Source organism: Solanum tuberosum, unplaced genomic scaffold (assembly GCF_000226075.1).
Source record: "Solanum tuberosum cultivar DM 1-3 516 R44 unplaced genomic scaffold, SolTub_3.0 scf00246, whole genome shotgun sequence".
NCBI lineage: Eukaryota > Viridiplantae > Streptophyta > Magnoliopsida > Solanales > Solanaceae > Solanum > Solanum tuberosum.
In genome coordinates, this window is record NW_006239169.1 from 476,602 (window position 1) to 498,670 (window position 22,069).

Sequence of the window (22,069 nt, forward strand, 5' to 3'; positions counted from 1 at the left end):
GAGTGTACGCAAAAGAAAATTATTACAATACTTTTTTAAGTATTATGTATAGGTCCACTTACTATTTGAGTTCACCTATTAATTATGATTTAAGTGGGAAAATGAAAATATACTGAGTTGAGAATGGTTGTTCAATTTATTCTTTGACAATAACAATTATATTCGATTTCTTTCTTCTTCTTTTTTTCATCCGGTGTTTGATGTTCGTATTAGAATCTGACTATTCCAAATTCGTGCAGCGTAGGGCCCCATTCGGGGAGAAACGCTCCCTACTTTTTTTTCATTTTTTCATCCGGTGTTCGATATCTGTATTAGAACCTGACTATTCCAAATTTGCGCAGCGTAAGGCCCCATTTGGGGAGAAATGCTTAGAACCAGACTATTTCGAATACGCGCAACGTAGGGCCCAATTTGGGGAGAAACACTCCCTATCAAAGATTTTTCCATACTCAAGATTTGAACCCAAGACCTTTGAGTAAGAAAGAAGCAGTCTCATTCACTGCACCACCTCCATTAATAGTGTAGCAACTTCAATTTCATTTGAACTCGTTTCATTTTCCCTCTTAACAATTTATCTTATATTTGGAAGTATGAGCATAGTTTGATGGCCATCTTATCCATAAAGGAAAAAAATAAAATCTAAAGTTATTATAGTAAGGAAAATTTTAACGTAAGGTAGAAAAAATATTTTTAATAAACTTTAGCATTTCATTGCATATGGACTGAGAGTGGAAATTTGTAAATATCTTAACTATGTAATTAACTAGTGCATACATTTATTGCTTATTTGAAATTTAAGAAGTCCCCTCCTACAATAATTATACATAGCAAAGGTCAGTCAACAATTCTCATAACAAATTATAGAACCATTCATTTCTACTATACATAATAATAAAATCTTTGACTGTATATAATAATTATTTGACCAATTAAAATAATCATATCCTGACAAATAAGTAAACATAGGCAAATTAGTTACCAGTAAATTTTAGTTTACTAGAATAATAATTTGTTTATGGGATTCCCTTTGTTTATTAAAGTTAAAACAAAATTTTAGTTTTAACTAAGAATAGTTTAAAGTTTTTATACTATCATATGTGTAAATTAAAAGATTTCAACAGGTAAACCATCTTATTTTCTCTCTTTATATAGCCAAACAAATGTTGTTTTGTCGTTTGGTAGCTAATTAGAAGCTAAATTATTCATGTATTAAATTTTACATAAGTAAGAATATTCTTGTGTTGTGTATTAAAGTTATATGTATAGAAATAATTCACATTATCAAATTACCCAAAATATACTTATAAATAATTTTCTTAATAAAAGAATTAATATAATTTGTAGGTTCCTTAATTTGTAATGTTGAAACCCAGGTGGGTTATATACATGCTACAACTATAAATGTGATATGGTAGTGTATTGTATTTTATGATGTTATCGTGTATAAGTTAAAATTCACTTTTAACTGTTATTCTGTGTAAATAATTTTTTAAAATAAATTTTAAATTAAGATTGATAAATTTAGTCAATAAAAATATGACTGGCTTAACTTGCCCAAGTTTGGGGAGGTTGATTAAAGATTCATTTATTAACATTTTAATTCAGTCCATTCAAAATTCAGCATATTTATAAGTTGGGGGTAGGGGTGTGCAAAAACCGAACCGACCGATAAACCGAACCGAAAAAAGTGTTATTGGTTTATTGCTATTGGGTTATTGGGTTAGCGGTTTCCTAATGGTTTTATAAAAAAAATTATCGGGTTATCGGTTCGATATTGGTTTTCAATATTGGGTAAACCGATAACCCATTAAGAGTTAAGATTATAGTAATTTAATACTTTTACATATACAACATACATATTAATAAATATTAATCTCAATATCTTAATAGTTATGTCTTAGTCATTTAGCCATCAATTTCATACTTCGCTGTAACTTTGAGTTCACAATTTTACATTATACAAATCATCAAACCTAAAGTAAGAATCATATTCCTCTTTATTTCTCTTTGTGTTACACATGTATAGTTCTTTTCATGTTTATTATTATTATTTCTATTTTATGAGCTTTTGTAAAGTTATATTATTGTCTTGTCGTGTCAAATTTATTAGAGAAGTCATATATTTGTTTTATAGGCATATTCTTATTGGTTAAACCAAAAACCGAACCGTTAAGGACCAAAACCGATAAACCGAAAACCGATAAAAAATTCTCTTATTGATTTAGCGTATTTAAAAACCGAAAACCAATAAACCAAACCGACCGATGAACACCCCTAAGTTGGGGTGATTTGGACAAAATATGTATCCCAAATTCTCAAATTAATATATGAGAAATTTATTAAAATATTTCAAAAGAAACTTTTTCTTTTTTGATATATTATATATAATCATATATAGAGAGAAAAAAAGTTATTTGAGTAGTTTTGTTTGGTATAAACAAATTGCGGTAAGAAAATTCCTAGAATAATTTTTCATCTTGTTTAAAAAATTTTTTTTGATCATGAAAACTCCTTTTTCGCTTTTGGAGTTGTAATTAAGTTCATTCAAACATCAACATTTAAAAAGGAAATTATATATTAAAAAAAAAGTATAACCAAACACAATTCAATCTTCAACATCAAAATTTTTAAATAAAATGATAAATATTTAAAATCTTTATCCAAACAACTACTAGAAATTAGATGGATTGAGCTACAACCTATTATTTGACTCATTTTCATTTAATCCTTCTCAATTCAAATAATTTAAGTGAATTATTGACCAATTTTTTTTTATTAAATTGATTCATTGTAATCCATTCAAATTCAATCCACTCCATCCATCCAATACCAGTAGTTTAAACTATACAAAATAAAATAAAAAAACCACTAGTTTAAACTCCACTACTACTTATGTGTAATGTGTACTATTTTTTACCTTAAATATTCTAGAATGATTGATGAATTTCAAATTTGCAACCAATGAATAGGCCTTTTGCTTCTTTAGTTTCCCCCAATACTTTTTTCCTTTTTTTTTTTTTTTAATTTCCATTCTATGTCAGGAGCCCTTGTGACTAAATTTAGATTGTGTACTGCATGACCCATTTAAGAGTGATCCACTCAACAAAAAAAAAATCATATACAAAATTCAAACTCGAAATTTATGATTAAAGATAAAAGGGAAAAACGATAAATATACCCTCGAACTATCATAAATGGTATGCAGATACCCTCTGTCATACTTTTGGGACATTGGTGCCCCTGTCATTCTAAAACTAGAGCATATAAATCCTTTATACTAACGGACTACGTGTCATAATCTTATCCACCGACCCGAGATTTATTAAATATCGAATCGACGGATAAGATTGTGCCACGTGTCCCTATTTATTCTTCCGTTATAGTGAATGACATATATGCTCTAGTTTTTGGATGACAATGATAACAATGTTCTAAAAATATGACGGAGGATATCTGCGTACCATTTACGATAGTTCGTGAGGGAAAAATGATCCCACCACTTACTGTACAAACTCATTTAATTTGTTTCCCACTTCAATTGTCCTTTCTATCCTTTCTTGGATACCCTACCCCAGTCATTTTGGAAGTTTCCATGCATCCAATGTTTCTGTCCCAAAATCCAAAATAATGAAATATCATAGAAGCTTGTTCAAAGAAAATGTGACCAAAATTTCCATACAATATAATATCATAATATGCTACCATACACGCTCTATATCAAGTCAAATAAAATACGACGACTTATTCACCCCACTTGCCTTTTCAAATTTACATGTATATATAATAAGCTTACATTATGCATGAAATAATATCGAACAAATTAAACCGTCACTTTAGACTTGTTACAAACTCTTTTTCCCTGTTTGGTTTCATTAACACATTTTGTCAAACACCTTGTGAGCAGTAAAAATTGACACCAAACTGATCAAATTTCATCAGATTTAGTAGAACAGCTATGGTTACTTGTGGAATTGACTGGAAATCTGTTCTGCCTAATTGTTTTAAGGGCAATAATGTTCGTTCGGAGGCGAAGGTGATGGAGAACAGTAAACAGATGAATTCTGATCATCATAGGTTAGCTTTTTCAGATATAAGTACTGATTCTAGATCAGTACTTATATCGTTGGATGATCTCTCATCGAACGCGGTTATTGGTTCAAATCTTCATGTATTCACATATGAGGAGCTTAAACTCATCACTAGTGATTTCTCCCCTGCTAATTTTCTCGGTAAAGGTGGATTTGGACCCGTTCACAAGGGGTTCATTGATGATAAGATTAAGCCTGGTTTGGATGCTCAACCTGTTGCTGTTAAATTGCTTGATTTGGATGGAAATCAGGGCCATCAAGAATGGCTGGTGAGCAATTTTTTTTGGCCTAAAAGTTGCTTTTGGTTACAACTACTGCTTTTAATTAGTAGTAATATTTTTTGAATTGTTGAATTTTCAGACTGAAGTGGTCTTTTTGGGGCAATTGAGGCATCACCATCTAGTGAAGTTGATTGGATATTGTTGGGAGGAGGAGCAGAGACTTCTCGTTTACGAGTATATGGCAAGGGGAAACCTTGAGGATCAACTATTTTCGAGTAAGCATTGATATTCTTGTGTATGAATAAACTCCACGAATAATGTGTTTTTCACTCGAAGTGCTTAGTTTAATGATTTATCTTCATATGATCACTTTTGTCAATTGTAAAATGAACGAAACTTTTGGCTTCCTTCTGTTTCTGATTTTTCATGTGATTTATCAAAACAGGATATTCGAGTTGTTTGCCATGGTTGACCAGAATAAAAATTATGGTTGGTGCTGCAAAGGGACTGGCTTTTCTTCACGGAGAAGAAAAGCCAGTAATCTACCGTGATTTTAAGGCTTCTAACATCCTCTTAGACTCGGTAAGTTGTCTATGAAGTATTGTTTTGACATTGAAAAGTTCAACTCTTTTTTCATGATGAAGTCAAAGCTAGAAACTTATAATGCTATGAATTATCAGGATTACAGGGCCAAACTATCTGATTTCGGGCTAGCAAAGGATGGACCAGAAGGCGATGACACACATGTCTCGACTCGTGTGATGGGCACTCATGGCTACGCTGCTCCAGAGTACATCATGACTGGTAATTTTTTACATTATCAGTGTATTTTAACCTGTTGTAACATGTTATATGTCTCATTTATCGTGTTACCACTTATTACGAATACTTAAAACTTTCATTTTCTTTAAACAGGTCATTTGACAAGCAAGAGCGATGTGTACAGCTTCGGAGTAGTTTTGTTAGAACTAATAACAGGACGACAAGCCATGGACAAGAAACGCCCCCTCAAAGAGCGAATCCTGGTGGATTGGGCAAGACCAATGTTAAGGGATCCACACAAACTTGACAGAATAATGGACCCACGACTTGAAGGTCAGTACTCGACACAAGGAGCAAAGAAGGTTGCTGCATTGGCTTATCAATGCTTAAGCCACCAGCCAAGGTCTAGGCCCACTATGAGCAACATAGTGAAGATCTTGGAGCCAGTCTTGGACATGAAGGATATACCAATGGGCCCATTTGTTTACGTCGTCCCCTCCTCAAAACCTGACAAGGGAACGGAAATTGGTGAATTGAAGAGTAAAGTGGACGATGAAAACAAGGCGAATGTAAGGGAAAAAGAAGTAGGAAATGCAGGGGAAAACAGAGAGGATGGTAATGCTAAGCAACGGAGAGCCGGACACAGGCATAAACACAGGCTAAAGACTGATGCTTCTGTTTACTCAGATACTCATTTGTATCAAAAGACTGTAAGGCACGAAAGAACAAACAAATTAAATTCTTGTTGATTAATCGCAATGAAGAGAAGAAAGGGAAAATAGATTAAAAATGTAAAACATATGTGAATAGATTGTATAATGAAGTACTCCAAATGTATTTTTTTGTTAAATTAGTTTACATTTTAGTCTCAGTTTTGGACAAGATCCTTTTAGTGTTTTCGTTTTGGTTGTTGAAAGCAATGTACATAGAACATTCTTATGACTTTTATAAGTTCTAAAAAGTTGTTTGAACAAGAAAAAGTTATTATGAAAAGTGAAAACGATAAGAATTATTCTTCTCTCCTCTTTGTTTCATTGTTCCTTGTGGTCCTAATAATTGTCGAAGTCTAAGACTCTGAGGGTTGGTGAGATGTTCAATAACACAGTGGTTCAATAAAATTAGTGACTTAAAGCCAAATTTTAATAAGAGGTCTTATCTGGATGGATATACTTTTACTTGCGCCTTATAAAGACAATTTAATTAATTAATCACAAAACACATTGGCTAAGGAGGTATTTATTAAGTCTGACTGACCCTTCCATTTGTTTTCTTTTAAAATACAAGCATCTCTTATGTCAGTGTTGTCATAACTTGCGTTTCAAAATGAAAGAGCTTATTCAACGGGTTTTTATGTTAATCTTATCAATAATTATAAATTATATATATAATATGGTCTGATTAGGGACAAGTTCTGTTCTGATGATCTTCATAAGGACAAAACCAGATACATATTGACATAATGACATGGCTCTTTATATTATATTAAGTGGTCCTGATTTTTGATTCCTTCTTATATTATAAAAAATAATAAAATCAATGGTGACAATTAACATGTTCTATAATGTCCAAAATAAGAGTCCTTTTTGGATTGGCTTATTTTGGAGGTTTTTAATTCAATAATTTTTAGAGACTTTTATAGCGTTAAGGGTAAATAAAAATAATAATTTTAAGCACTTATTTTTAAGTTAAAATAACAAAAATAAGTCAAATTAGATCACAAATTAGAATTTGTAACTTATGAGTTATGCTTATAATTATATAAGTCATAAGTTATATAGAGCTTTTATTTTATTTTATTCATATTACAACTTGTTATGAGCAAACTAAAAAAATATATAAATACAACTATCTAAATAGATACCTATAGTTTGAGTTACAATATTTTTTCGTATCTATTGGAAGAATCAAATCACTGAATGAAAAACGATAGGGCAGTTATATCGATAACAATGAAGAATTTCTCCTAAATTTATTCTTTAAAATTTGTATTCATCGGTCACTAGATCTACAAATTTCATTATATTTGATAACTCGGTTGATTGACACTCCTATGGAATTTCTAAAGGCCCAAACGGATTGATTTGAGAACCTGTCAAAGCGACCAATAGATCTAAAAAATTGAAATGTTTCACGACTTTAATTCAATTAGAAAAACTTCAAGTGATGATATAATTTACCAAACAAATGAAATATTCTAGAAGGCTATAGAAATACCTGAGATTTATTACATAGTTTAATTAGTTGGAGTGCAATATTCTCCTCACCCTTATACTTAACTAAGTATTTTCTTTTCGTAAAGATTATTAAGAAATGTAAGTTGCCCTACCATGTCATCAAAACAAAAACAAATGGTACATTTTTCAGTGTAGCTGACTTTTGTCTCTTTTAACCTTACTAATTACTTACTCTCCGTTCATTTTTATTTGTCTATTTCAAATTTTACACACTCCTTAAGAAATAGTGATTAATATAAATATTTTACCACAATACTTATATTAATTTATGTATAATCGTGGATCTTGAGAAATGATTTTGGAAAATAAGTAATAATTACTATAATACTTTTTTTCCTTTTGGTTCGAGATTAGTTGAAGAGAAGATTATCACTTAATTAATTGATGTATAATCGTAGATCTTGAGAAATGTTTTTGGCAAAATAAGTAATTACTATAATACTTTTTTTCCTTTTGGTTCGACATGAGTTGAAGAGAAGATTATAACTTAATTAATTCGTTCATTTGAAAAGATGACCTTTTTAATTCATTTATTAGATTTTCTTCAAAACCAAAAAAAAGGAAGTGACAAGGCCATGTGATATTTCTAAGCTCAAAGCTGTAATTGATTCAAAAACAAGTTACGCTTGAATTTTAACTTTCTCATCACGTACGTTGATTGCAAATTCAAATCCCGTCACACTCTCCCCACCCCTTTTTAGGCTCGAGTGGTGTATATTATTACATAAAAATGTGAGTTGCCACTTCCACGTTACGAACGTGAAATGGTTTGGACATATGAAGAGAAGATGTACATATATCTTAGTAAGGAAATGTGAAAAGTTGACTATAGATTGTGTATAAGAAGAGGTAGCCAAATAAATATTTGGGAAATGTGATTAGCTAGAAAGGACATGATCACATACCTGCAACTTACTGAGGACATTATCCTAGATAGGAAGATATGAAGGTCGAAGATTATGGTAGAAAGTTAGTAGATAGTCTAGCATTGTCTAGTTCCATGTTAGTATTATCAGTATTGTTATGGTTACTCTCTTGTTGTCTTATTCTTCGATTTTAATATTACTTAGAGTTTTTTTTTTTATTGTCGTACTATTTGTTGTTGCTACTTGTTCTCTTCTTTAATTGTTTTTAGGATGACTTCTTCGCTACTATATTTACTTTACATTCTTGATTTTCTTATATATTTTACTTGAGTCGAGGATTATCAGAAATAGTCTCTCTATCTTCATAAAATAGGAGTAAGATTGTGCACACGACTTCACCTTGCTCAAATTTCACTTATGATATTACATTGAATATGTTGTTATTAGACTAATGTTTGTAAAATGTTCAGTAAGTAGGTACGTACGTTGTATACTTTTGAGCAGGGGCGGAGGTAGCATTTACTTAGGGGGTTCATCTGAACTCCCTCAGCAGAAAATATTACTACTATTTATACAATGTTAAAATTATTTTTTAGGTATGTATAATAGATGTTGAACCCCCTTCCACTAGTTCATGTGTTTACTTCTCAGATTTTAAACTCCGTTATTAAAAATCTTGATTCCGCCACTGCTTTTGAGGCATATAAATCTTATTATATACCGTTAAAATATATACTCTATAAACTGCTACAATGCAACTTTTTTAGGGACGAATTTCGTATATAAAAATAAATACATGTTATTCTGTATGTTCACCTTCATGTGCATTGTGCACCTTAATTGCGTATTTATATTTTCAAATACTCATTATGATTATATAACACCTTCTCGTAATTTGTTTACCAATCAACATGAATGAGTGGTGAAATGATTCGAATTCCTTCTTATTCTTAATCAAAAGTTTGAATACGTGAATCATAATTTAATCGAACTCTAATATAGATATCAAATAACGAGTTAGAAAAAACAACAACTTGTTACCCATAATTTAGCTCGCTCACACCAGAAGCCACTTTGACCTTTCCTAGAATTTTAGGTGTTGCTTAGGATAAACTTTCCAAACATATCAATCTGAATTGTGGTAAGGTGATAAATACTCTTTTCATCCTTAATTTGAGATTTTCGATTCGAATCTCTCAAAATAGAGAGTCACCAACCCCAAACATAAAGCATCTAACAGCACAAACATTCATGCATTGTATAAACATGCATTGCAATAATTAAATGTCATGTAGTTGACTATAGTTATAACAAAATAAATAAATACTTAATAGATAATGATTATTTTTTTTTGATATGTTATAAATGAAAAGTTATTTAAAAAATACTGAATAAATAAAAATGATCATACGAATATGTAGTGAAACTATTCAACATTTGAAAAAATGATGCATTATTGAGGATTTTATTTTGGAATTATTTCAATAATAATACAAAGATTTCCACTCATAATTTTTTCAAACTTTTATCCAAGTAAAAATTTCACAATAAAAATACTATTTACCAAAAAAAGATAGATTCAAGTGCCATAGTGATTTGGAAAAGTATTGAAGGAAAGTCCCATCACCGGAACGGCAAAAGAAGTCTCCAATAGTAAACGTTGCTGAAACGAATCCAATGCTCCGCCATTTTCCATTAAATCTTTCACCGCAGACCGATAATACTCTCTCAGTTTTTTCAGCAAACACGTATACTGCAACTTCAGCCACCGCAATTTTACTCGCCGGAAAAGCTTCGCGACGGAGAATCTCCGGCGATTGTTGTTATTCTTCCCGCCTCCTAAACGCACCGTCGGCAACTTCTTCCTCCGGAATGAAAATTTCCGGCGAGCTAGTGGTCCCCATCGGAATACGGTGGTTGGGTGCGCTTTTTCGACGATATTAGCAGGATTTGAAGCCATGAATTTTGGGATTTGGGAAATGAATTGGAGAGAAGATAGTTAATTTGAGGATTGATGAGCTGCAAATAATGAGCATGTGCTTTCTGCTTAAATTAAGGTTCACATCTCCTGCATTTTCATTAGTTTTACCTAATTTTAAATTAAAATAAGGATTAAATGGTATATATATTGATCTTCTAACAGATAGTAAGGACAAATTAGTACTCCAAAAAAATGATGTGTTTTTATTTGATTATACTTTATAAAATTAAAGTAGATTTTATTAATTTAATATTTTAAAATAATATTTTTTTCAGATTAATATAATTAAAAAGATATATACTTTAGAATATGGTTTGACTAAAAAAAATTATACCAAATAAAAGAAAGTAGAAATTTCATAGACAGCTAACACAAGATAAAATATGGAGGAGTGTCATTTTTACCCCCAAAAAGTTTACTTATAATTATTTAAGGCACAAATATATAAATATGTTATTTAACTTGGTTTCAGCTAATATATATATGTTATAACTTTGAGTTTGCATAAGTTGGCAATACTATACAATATATATTTTCTTTTGATATACTAAAAATGATAAAATAAAAGTAAAAATATATTTTTAGAAAAGTGGACAAGTAAAAATGAACGAAGAGAGTAATTAACAATACTATACAATATATATATTTTTTGGATACACTAAAAATGACAAATAAAAGTAAAAATATATTTTTAGAAAAGTGGACAAATACAAATGAACGAAGAGAGTAATTAACAATACTATACAATATATATTTTCTTTTGATACACTAAAAATGACAAATAAAAGTAAAAATATATTTTTAGAATAGTGGACAAATAAAAGTATGTGGACCTAGCTAGTTATTATTATAAATTAGTTTAATATTATTATAAAACTTCATAAACGGTAAATCTTGCCTCTATAATCATACCGTATATGGTGCATCCGACCCTATTGGTAACCTAGCCACAAAAACCAGTAACACTATATGATCAATAATTTAATTATATTGATAATGTCATCCTTTTTATATTATTAATAAAAAATAATAATGCATGTAACTTACTAAATTAAACTCAAAAATAAATACAAGTATTAACTGTCTAACTATTTTATGCTTCCAGATAAGAAGACAGTATCCTCATAAAGATACATTTTGTGTACTTAGCTAAGAAAGAAAAAAATAAACAAACAAATCTCCACATGATCAGAAATAAATCAATAGTTTCAGTCCACACACATATGTATGATTGAAAACTGTTGGGGGGGGTGTCCGAGATCTCACTGAGGACTCAAATTTAAGTCTTAAATATAAAATTTTAATCTTCAAAATAAGACGTAGAAGTGTTAATCTAACTTAATCAGTTTTAGAATAGAATATGTTATTAAGCATGCGTTTTGTTATAGTATTTTTTATTGAATTTAAGCTAATATATAGAAGATTAATTATCATTTTGGTTTATTAATAGATAAGATTTTGAGATGGATCAATATGTCCGATAGATTGGATGATAATTATATATCAGTGAAATAGTATTTGTCTTAACATGGATTGGATAAAATAAAATAAAAAATTATATAGATTGGATAAAATAAATTGGATAAAATAAAATAGATTGTCATCAGTAATTTAATTTATTGATTAGTATTTGTCTTAACATGGAGAATTACATAGGTGTTTAATGGCAATTTCAAAATATAAACGGAAGAGTGCAACTACGAATTTCTAGTGGAATGATTTCTAATTTATTATCATAAGAATAATTCAAATAATTTCTGAAATTATTCCCATAATAGGAAGCCTAATAATTAATTTTGTGGTTTTTATAATCCATATTTAACTAGAACTTGAAATCCTATTTCAAAAGGAAAAGGGAGAAAGTGTTTTCCGTTTCAGCTTTGGACTGGATAAAGATCCCTATAAATAGAGTCTTCTCTTAACCCAGAAAATCATTCAAGTTTTCTATACGACACGTGCCTACCCAAGTATTAGAAGAGTTCGACTGTGAATTTGAGTGTCTTACTTTCTTCTAAATATCTACTCACGCATTAAGAGGTATTTATTCCTTGAGTTAATTTTCAACATAAAGCACTAAAATTTTGAAATACTTTTGCGTTCGAAAGGCTAATTTTTTTTTGTTGAAGGGTATTGTACTTTTTTATTTTGTCCGAATTCTTAATTAGAATTACTACTTTATTCGATAGTTACAGAATAATTCCTAGGACTATTTATTTGCCATCTTCTTTTGGCCCGTTAGGCCATTCAAGTTAGAACTTTAAGATTTAAAGTTTGGATTTAAAATTTGTGTTTGTTTATGATATTAAACAATAGTTTAACTAGAAAAAATAATTTCAAATACTAAATTCATTCATCTTAAAGAGAGAATTTTATTGTTTTAATTTAAATTTGACTCATAATGTTTATATATATATATATTACAACCAAAAAAATCATAATTATAATTTTTTCTAAAATTTGTTTACTATGCTTTGGTTGTGCAGTAAAACACAAAAGAAAAGATTATTTAGCTAATAATAATAGTTTGAGCATGTAGGAATCTGAAAGTGAAAATAAGTCTGAATTAATCGGATTCCAATAAGGATTAGAAAAACAAAAAAAAAACAATTCTGAACAAATTTGGACAATTTCCTAAAAAAAAAAAAAGAAGTGGGAAGAATTATAATTATCAGAAAACATTAAATTGTGGCGTAATAATTTCCCAAAATTAGTAGTTTACCCTTTTGGTCATGGTTTTAACACAAATTTACCCGCAAACATGTTGACACTATAACTCCATTCACCGACTTTGCTTTCCTCTTATTAAAAGTTCGATCGATAACCCTAGAATTTTGGATTTGTATTCTTTTGATTGATTTCTCAGCTATGTCTACAGACGTCGAGATGGATGCCGCCGATGAAGGATCCACCGTTACCGCACCTCCGGCTCCATGCTGTTCTTCTTCTACGAAGAAACCCAAGCGTTTTGAGATCAAAAAGTGGAACGCTGTCTCTTTATGGGCTTGGGGTACGATTTTTCTAGTAGGAATTTTTTGTTGTTTCTTATCGATTGATGGTGTAAAATTAGTGTTTAGCTAACGTGATTTGTGAAATTGTTGATGCAGATATTGTTGTAGACAACTGTGCTATTTGCAGGAACCATATCATGGATCTCTGTGAGTATCTTTGAAAATTATGGTTTAGATAAAATAAATTTGACCTTAATCGTGTATTTATTTGTTTCGTTGTGTGAAATTTTCTCTCAGGCATTGAATGTCAAGCTAATCAAGCTAGTGCCACTAGCGAGGAGTGCACTGTTGCCTGGGGTAAGCTATTTTCAAAAGTTTTAATGTATCTCTGATTATTTGGAAACTGGATACTTGGTGATGAAATCATCTCAGTTAGAAGCTGTTATGTTGTTTCCACTTTGTGTTCATTGAATTGATTATTTGTGAGTATATATATGCTGAGTTTTGATGTTCTGATTCCATACCAGTACTGTTTTGTGTATACATCACCTTGTGATATATTTTTATTCCATATTGGTAATCATTGGCAAGGATGAACATATGTCTTGGTAAAGGATGGTTGTAGTATTTTTATGAATTTCTGTCTTGATGTTTGGTTTGTGCTTGTGTCAAGGAACATATATTGTATGTCGTGTAATGAAATTTGCTGGTCATTGTATTAAGCATATTCTTTCAATCATAATTTTTATTGTAATAGAGTAATGTATCGATAGGTCCCCAGAGCCTTTGGTTGTCCTCCAATCTGTGATCAAAGTCATTTAGTGTGAGTGTGGGACTTTTTGTCCTACAATACGACATATTTTTTTGATGAGAGAAGTGATTTTGAAATGGTTCGAGCATGTGAAGAGGAGGTGCGAGGATGTACTAGTTAGAAGGTGTGTGAGTTTGGCTTTAGCAGGAGTTAGGAGAGGTAGATGTAGGCTCAAGAAGAACTGTGGTGATGTGATTAGACATGAGATCCTTATAAGAGTTTAAGAAAGCCAAGGAGGAAAGGTCTGTGCATACTCCTAAATATTGCTTATCGACTTTCCACCAAAGGAATGCACCTCTTCCCTCCCTCGGTGCTTTCATTCCATGAGAATTTTGCACCTCACTCCAGACACGAAATTTTCTTCCTCTTTTCTATTCCTACTTCTTTCTTTTACAGCTTGAATGAAAGCACCAATGTACTAAATCAAACCTCTAAACCAAATCATGCTAAAATAATTAATAAAGGTATCCAGAAGAGTGGAAAGCTTTTTCTTTTTTCTTTTTTTTGCTTTGGGAGGTGTATGTTGGTGTAGAGTTTTTTTGGCCAAAGACGAGGAGAAAAAGAATTGTATATTGAGGCTGCGCGGACTGCGCTGGGAATTGAGGGTGGGTTTTGTCCTAATTCAGGTGGCTTCTAATTAGCTTTTTGCTTTACCATGCTTCTTTTCCTTTAATGTCTGGCTCTTTTCTTTTCTACATTTTTTCTTTGGGGTTTATAAGTCAGTTACCTTTGTTCCCACATTAACATTTTTACCTTGAACTTACTATGGAGGGTCATGTGCAGCAAAAAGACTTGCCTAAATTTAGATGCATAGAACTGCATGGATCATAAAACAGAATGGATGAAACTAGCACTGGATGTACGTTTGGGATGAAATAAGCACAGTTGGGTTATTTTGCATATTCAGAGCATGCATTCGTAATTTGCTTTACTATTGCATTGTTTCTTCAATAATGCATGTAAAAATATAATGAAGAACAAGTCATTAGTTTTTGCTAGTTCGCTTGCCAGCAGTGGAACATCATGTCTGCCTAATGTATGTGCCGGATAAATATGGGTGGTAGTCTTTTCAGCTTTATATGCATCTGCATTATCTATGACCTGTTCTCACAAATTGCTTCATTACTTCTAATAGGCTGTAGTAGGATCACTCGATATACCTTTTTTTTGTTTAAGAATGGTAAGGATGGAGCATCCAATAGTCCTATCAACTAGTAGTCATTTAATTCTAATTGTATATGAGAAGAAGCTTTAGGTGATGAAACCATTGGTTCTTATGTCGGATACATCAAACAGCTTGTGACACATTAAGAACTATGAAGTGGTCTAGGTCTATGTAGATCTTTGACGTAAAAATGTCAATGGTTGCAGCCTATTTCATGTCACACACACCTTGTTATAGCTCTATATGCATTTTGGAATTATTTAATTACCTACTTTCTGTTATTTATATTGGTCAGTATATTATTTCTTAATTATATTGCTATGCTTCAGAAGTATATTGATTGAGATTTCCTCAGGTGTATGTAATCATGCCTTCCACTTTCACTGCATCAGTCGATGGCTCAAGACCCGTCAAGTGTGCCCATTAGGTACTTATCATTTATCAACTGTGTTTTAGTTTTGTAGTGGGGCTATGAATTTTTTTGTAATTTTGGAATTATTCTTCGCTCTGCAGATAACAGTGAGTGGGAGTTTCAGAAGTATGGTCACTAGAGGATTCAATACATTGCAGCAGAAAAGATCATGCTGTTGCACTGGAGCCTTGAAACTCTTATTTTAGTGCTTTTTTTTGTTTTGTATTATGGCAATATAAATCTGAGACTGCTTTCTATTGGGATGTGATTTATTAGAGAGCTGGTATTTAAATTGCACATATGATGTTATTTTGAGCTTCTATGTTATTGTTTTACTTCAAATGTCAAACTGTTTTGCTGTTGATTATGTTGTTTGGAAACCCTATGTTGGTGGCAAATTCTAATACTAGTACAAAGTTATCCTCGTATATATAAAAAAGCTGTACTGTGCGGTGCCAAGTTTGATCTGTTTGTTTTAACGGCTAAAACTTATTCCCCAGCCAAAGGATGAGTGCCAAAAACTTCCTCAGGTTGAATGGCTATTGATCCTGGCCTGTTGAGAGAAGGTTGAGGTCATCCTTGTGTTAACCAAATTTGGCCAATAGAAGACATCCCTGTCAATTAGAATTGTTGACATGCTCTTTCAGCCATTGTTATTTTACCTTCACCTGATCTCTCTCTCACCTTCCTCCCTCGTTCCTTATATTGTCAAACTTATTTATAGGAACTGTTATCACTGGTTTTAAGACTACAGAATTTGTTGTAATTTATTAAAGATTAGAGTCAATGTACTTATTTAACTTAGTGAAGTCAAGAACTAGGCATTTAACTTAGTGAAGTCAAGAACTAGGCTTGGCAATAACTCTGGAACAATTTAACATGCTTCATTCATATGTACATCAATCTGAAAAACATCCAAAACAAGAAAAGAAAAAAAATGTAAAGAAAGCGAAACCAAATTAAACTTCAATGGTATTTTCCTCTTCCAGTTTGCCATTAGTCCAATTTATTTGTCTTCAATAAAGCATAGTTCCTCAGTCACAACTACTCACATGGACACAGCAGATTGGTATCGCCAACGCACTGCAATTGGACTTCTCACACTGTGAATCCCATCACTCCATTCAATCGATCCAAACGCAGATTGAATCCCCTTCACCATAATATCTTCACTTCTTTTACTCGTAAAACTAATCTCATATGACAAACTATTATTTTCCTCACTGAAAACAAGCTTCGCCGGTGACACACTCACCTCCACAGCTGAAGGTGCATTCACCTTCACTTCATACACAGCATTTGAATCCCCCCCTACATTCTTCACCACACGCTTGTATTTCACCACACCGTTACTATCACTGGTAAAATCAACGGAGAACGACGGGTAATTCAGATCTCCCGGAGTAGCCAAACTCCGTTCACTGCAATTCACCCGAGAAGAATCTCTCACGAACACCGCAATGTCGTCGCCGTCATAGCCAATGGTGCATAGGAAGTTCACGTAGTCGCTGGTTTCAATATCGTAAACCAAACCCGGATCCAATGCTCGGTTCGGATCCACATGCCCGGATCCATGAACAAAAGGTGTGGATTCTTCACCAGTGGCAAGATCAGTAAATATCTTACCTGAATTGTCCAAATTATAAGCTGTTGTCATGAGTGCTGACTTTATGGCTGCTGGGGTCCACTTTGAGTGGGCCCTTCTAAGTAAAGCAGCTAATCCACTAACGTGAGGACACGACATGGAAGTCCCTGAAATAATATTAAATTCTACTCTTCTCGGGTCAATTGCTAAATCGGTTGGACCGGTGCTTCCGGTCCAACCGGCTAAAATGTTGACGCCGGGTGCAATAACATCCGGTTTAAGAATCTCCGGCGTTAAATGATTCGGTCCGCGGCTTGAGAACGCCGCCACACGCGGCGCCGCTGGTGAATTTCCGATCACGGTTCCTCTGAATACGATTGTAGCTGTTGGTGATGTATCAGACGTGACGTATTCTCTTATTTTGTCTCCGGCTTTTTGACCGACCATTGTCGCCGGGAGAAGATGTGAATCTGCAACGAGTTCTTCACCGGATTCAGCTAAATTAGCGAGTATCATTCCTACACCACCTGCCAGCTTCACTGCACTTCCTTTTTCAACTCTAGCGTTGCCTCCTCTGTCGCAGAGGACAATTTTACCGGCGACTTTTTTATGGTCCAGCTTTCCTGGATAACAGTATTTGCTACCACAATCACCGGAATAAACCACGGGAAATTTGGAATCGGTTAAGGGATTGCCAGAGTATAAGGAAACGCCACCAAATACTCTATCGTCTCCTAGAATAACATCAGCTGGAAACTCTCGGTCTATGGTTGAAGCACCAACTGTAAGGATCCACGGGGCAATGTTCACTGCTGTGTAAGGGCCGGGACCGGAATTTCCAGCTGAGCATGAGACGAGGACCCCATGTTCGGAGGCACCAAAAGCTCCGATGGCGATGGAGTCATGGAGGTAATGTGGAGCATATCCGTTAGCGCCGACGGAAAGTGAAATCACATGAACACCATCAGCAACAGCTTGATCCATGGCAGCCAGTATATCGGAATCAAAACAACCATCTTTCCAACAAATCTTGTAAGCAGCTATTCTAGCTTTAATCGCCATTCCTCTAGCTTCACCTTTAGCATATTGGTAAAAACTAGCATTTGCTACCAATGAACCAGCTGCAGTTGATGCTGTATGTGTTCCATGACCTTCAGTATCTCTCGGTGATTTCGCTTCTTTTGATTCGTCCATTGGACCATGTGAAGCTTCATACCCTTTGTAAAACATCCGAGCACCAATAATTTTCCGATTACATGAACTTCGCGGAAAACCCGGTCCAGTCACGCATTTCCCTTTCCAACCTGCAGGAACAGGAGATAACCCCTCATCGGAAAAACTAGGTCTTTCCGGCCAAATACCCGTATCCAGAACCCCAACAATGACATCATCAGCATAGTCAGAGTCAGGCCAGAGGCCGAAGGAGTCAGCAAGTTTTAAGAAGGTAGGGGTATGGGTGGTGTGGAGATACCGTACTTGGTCAGGAATGACAGAGATTACCCCAGGAACACGGCGGAGCTGATCAGCCTGCCCGGCGGTAAGACGGGCGGAGAAACCCACGGCGGCGCGTTCGTAGGTGTAGAGGATTTTAGAACGGTGGTGAGAGGGCGGAGAAATAGATCGGACGATGGAAGAGTACCAATGGTGATGGGTGGAAAAGACATGGGGCTTGTCGGATTTGGCTACGTGAATGATGAAAGTTTCATGGCCGTCGGATTGGACGGAAATGGCCACCGGAGTTAGGCAGAAAGAGATAATGAAAAATATACTAGAAAGAACGGAGATTTTCGCCATTGTAGACCGTCTACCGGAGGAAAATATTATCGGCGAAATGTCGCCGGGATATGAGATATAAAGAAAAGTGGAAGTAGCCAATTGGATGGGCCTTAATGGGCCACGTTGAAGGTACTGATTGATTTACTTTTCATTTAATTTAGAATACCGACCCAGATATTTTTATAATGGATAAACAAATCCCCCTAAGAACAAAATATGGGCTAGGTGATCATTCGTAATTTCTCCGTCCTAATTTATATGACATAGTTCGAATTTCGAAAGTTAAATATTTTATATTTTGATGGTATATTCGTTCGTTAAAGATTAGTTTGAAGATTGTTTTTTCAAATCTTTTCATGATTCGTTGGTCAAAAATAATTTACTATAGAAAAACAAGTTTTTTAAAAGGCACAATACATAAACATGACCCTTAACTTTACATCAGTTAACAACTATGACCTTTAACTTTGAGTGTGCACAAATAGACACTTAAACTTGTATAAAATTGAGCAAATTGGCTCATTCGTCCTACATAGCACCCTACATGGCAATTTTGTGTCATACGTGACGTCCTACGTAGATTATGTCATGTAGGACACGTGTGTCTGCTTGTTTAATTTTATACAAGTTTAAGTGTCTACTTATGCACACTCAAAGTTGGAGGACATAATTGTTTGTTAAAGCCAAGTTAAGAGTCATATTTATGTATTATGCCTTTTTAAAAATAAACACCCCGATAAAAGTAGCGAAAACAAACTCTACTAATTGTATTCCACATTGATTTTTCTTTATATCGAATGCACTCACAATCTTCAAGGTTAGAACTACATAAAATAAAGGATACACTATAGGTCACAAGAATTAACAATTTAAAATATTTAAAAAAGTATAAAATAAAGTAATACAAAATGGAATTTTTTTTATTGGAATCTTGAAATTCAAACTATCTCATATAAATTAGGACAAAACAAGTATAACTCTTTTATCTACAACTCTTATTTGTTTCTTGCAAGAAGCTTCTCTAATTACAAATAGTACACGCAACCCATGACTTTTGTCCATGCATCAATGCATAGTGTTGATTGTTGAGTGTGATGAGAGAAAATGACTAAAATATTTGAATCCATAAATTTTTAATTTGAACTCGATTTTTTTTTAATGTGTCCCCATGTTATCTCTTGGGAAAATTAGAAAATATTTCTTTTTTGTCTTTAATAGTGTAATCTTCTCCGTAGTTTCCCAGTTTTATCTTTTTTCTGATGTCTTCGAAGGGACACCTTAATATAATCACTACTCCCTCTATCTCTAATTACTTGACCATTTTTAAATTGACACAGTGAGTTTACCATTTTACACCTATTAATTATGAAGCGTAAGAATTAAAAATTTAAGATTTTCAATAATTTCTACATTTTTCAAAATAATAATTGAGGGTATAATAGGTAAAAGATTTTTTGTCCTTTCTTGATTTGTCAAAATGAACAAGTAATTAGGGATAACTAAAAAAAGAAATATGGACAAGTAATTAGGGACAGAAGGAGTATTCTCTCCGTCCATTAATAGTTATGTACTATACTATTTCGAAATATCCAACAATACTTATTCACTTTATAAAATCAATGAATTCATAATTTTACTTTAATTCTTAATTTATCCTTATTATTAATTATAATCATTTCTTTATTACATTTTTCAAGACACTATATTTATTATATTCAAATAATGATATAATAAAATTATTCTTCTATTTCATAAGTTTTTAAGACAAAGTAGTGACTTTCCAATTAACACCACAATGTTTGTCATTTTATGATGTTTGTCATTTTCAATGAATATATTCCTAATTTCATCCACATGCAAAGTTGCATATTTGATTTCACCTACCCATTCGTTTAATGAATATTCATATTTTAAACTTGGATGTCAAAAAATTACAGTTATTAAAACTTTATCCCAACCACCATTTCGTTCATGTTTTTCTTTTGCAATAATTGAAGTGCTGATAAGTAGGAGTGCTATAGTAAAAACATTAATCTTACATCTAGGGATGGCAAATGGTGCGGAATTGGGGCTAGGGGTGCCAAAATCAAGTCCAATTCGATTCAACTCATTTAGGTTTGGATTGGTTATTAACTCGCCCATTTGTTAGCTCAATTCATCTCAATCCAACCCATTTCAAATTTTCAACCCATTAAAAATTGGGTTGATATGTACCCAAATTGATTTTTGAGATATTTTGTCAAAATATTTTTTATTTTATATGTTGTATATAGTTATAATTAAAAAATAATAATTTTATCCAGTACTAAAAACTTAAAAAATAACAAATAAAGCTAGTAAAACTTAGTAAAAATTGGCCGGGTTGGATTATGATCCGTTACCCAATTCATTTTGACCCAAATAAATTTCAATTGAATTGGGTCTTGACTCAGTTTAACCCGTCCAAATTTAATTCAATCCATCCAATTATCACCCCTAGATGGGATAGTTACGGGGTAAACTCACATAAATCCGCAGAGACTTCAACCCCTTAACTGCAAGTGGAGTTTATTGGGGGTTGATAAATATATAGTTGGAATAAGTAGTTTAAACAATTTTCTGAAAAGATTTTGACAATAAATATTCATAAGAATAGTGTTTTTCCAATTGTGTATATATGTTCTGTTTAATCAAGTAAGAACGAAATATTTACTATAGTGGTACAATGTCTTGCAAATCTATCAGAATCAACCAAAAGGAAATTCGTTAATTAATCGAGAAATTGATTTAACTATATACAATATGTTCTCATATATATATATATGAATTGTTAAAGCTATATTTGGAGAGTAAAATAGAAAATGAGCACTCCAACCCATCTCTAAATCACCCTCTATTCTTCAAATTTAGAGAGTTGAATAGTAGTTCTCCAAATTTGGAGAACTACTATTCACACTCTCTATTTCACTTTTTCATTATTTTATTATTATTTCTATTACTTTCTAATTAACATACATTATTTTACATATAATTCTATTAATTAAATATCTAATATTCATAATTCTTTTTAAAATTAATATAATATTTTTAAATATTATTTAATATATACTATTTTAATTTCAAATTAATAGTATTTAATTTTTTTTCTTATTTTCATGAATAATAAAATTTTATTTTATTATTAATTTTCATTATAAAGAATACGCAAAATTAAAATGGCAAGATGAAAAAATTTAATTTA

General features: G+C 32.4%; 4 protein-coding genes across 4 annotated transcripts; 2 read left to right on the top strand and 2 right to left on the bottom strand.

The window, feature by feature from the left end:
• The first annotated feature begins 3,798 nt into the window (after window positions 1-3,798).
• Window positions 3,799-6,064, top strand: LOC102595032 (putative receptor-like protein kinase At1g72540). The gene is made up of 5 exons (XM_006357342.2): window positions 3,799-4,357; window positions 4,449-4,584; window positions 4,755-4,891; window positions 4,990-5,113; window positions 5,225-6,064. The coding sequence occupies exons 1-5, from the start codon at window positions 3,956-3,958 to the stop codon at window positions 5,818-5,820; spliced, it is 1,395 nt and encodes a 464-aa protein (XP_006357404.1). The 5' UTR covers window positions 3,799-3,955; the 3' UTR covers window positions 5,821-6,064.
• Window positions 6,065-9,750: 3,686 nt separating this feature from the next.
• LOC107062589 (uncharacterized) lies at window positions 9,751-10,131 on the bottom strand. Its single transcript, XM_015313402.1, has one exon. It carries the CDS (start codon window positions 10,129-10,131, stop codon window positions 9,751-9,753), a length of 381 nt encoding a protein of 126 aa, XP_015168888.1.
• A 2,770-nt stretch (window positions 10,132-12,901) lies between these two features.
• On the top strand, window positions 12,902-15,852 carry LOC102595356 (RING-box protein 1-like). The gene is made up of 5 exons (XM_006357343.2): window positions 12,902-13,159; window positions 13,257-13,307; window positions 13,398-13,457; window positions 15,432-15,503; window positions 15,590-15,852. Exons 1-5 carry the CDS (start codon window positions 13,018-13,020, stop codon window positions 15,625-15,627), a joined length of 363 nt encoding a protein of 120 aa, XP_006357405.1. The 5' UTR covers window positions 12,902-13,017; the 3' UTR covers window positions 15,628-15,852.
• Window positions 15,853-16,335: 483 nt separating this feature from the next.
• On the bottom strand, window positions 16,336-19,150 carry LOC102595687 (subtilisin-like protease SBT1.7). The gene has a single exon (XM_006357344.2). It carries the CDS (start codon window positions 18,865-18,867, stop codon window positions 16,537-16,539), a length of 2,331 nt encoding a protein of 776 aa, XP_006357406.1. The 5' UTR covers window positions 18,868-19,150; the 3' UTR covers window positions 16,336-16,536.
• Between the last annotated feature and the right edge of the window lie 2,919 nt (window positions 19,151-22,069).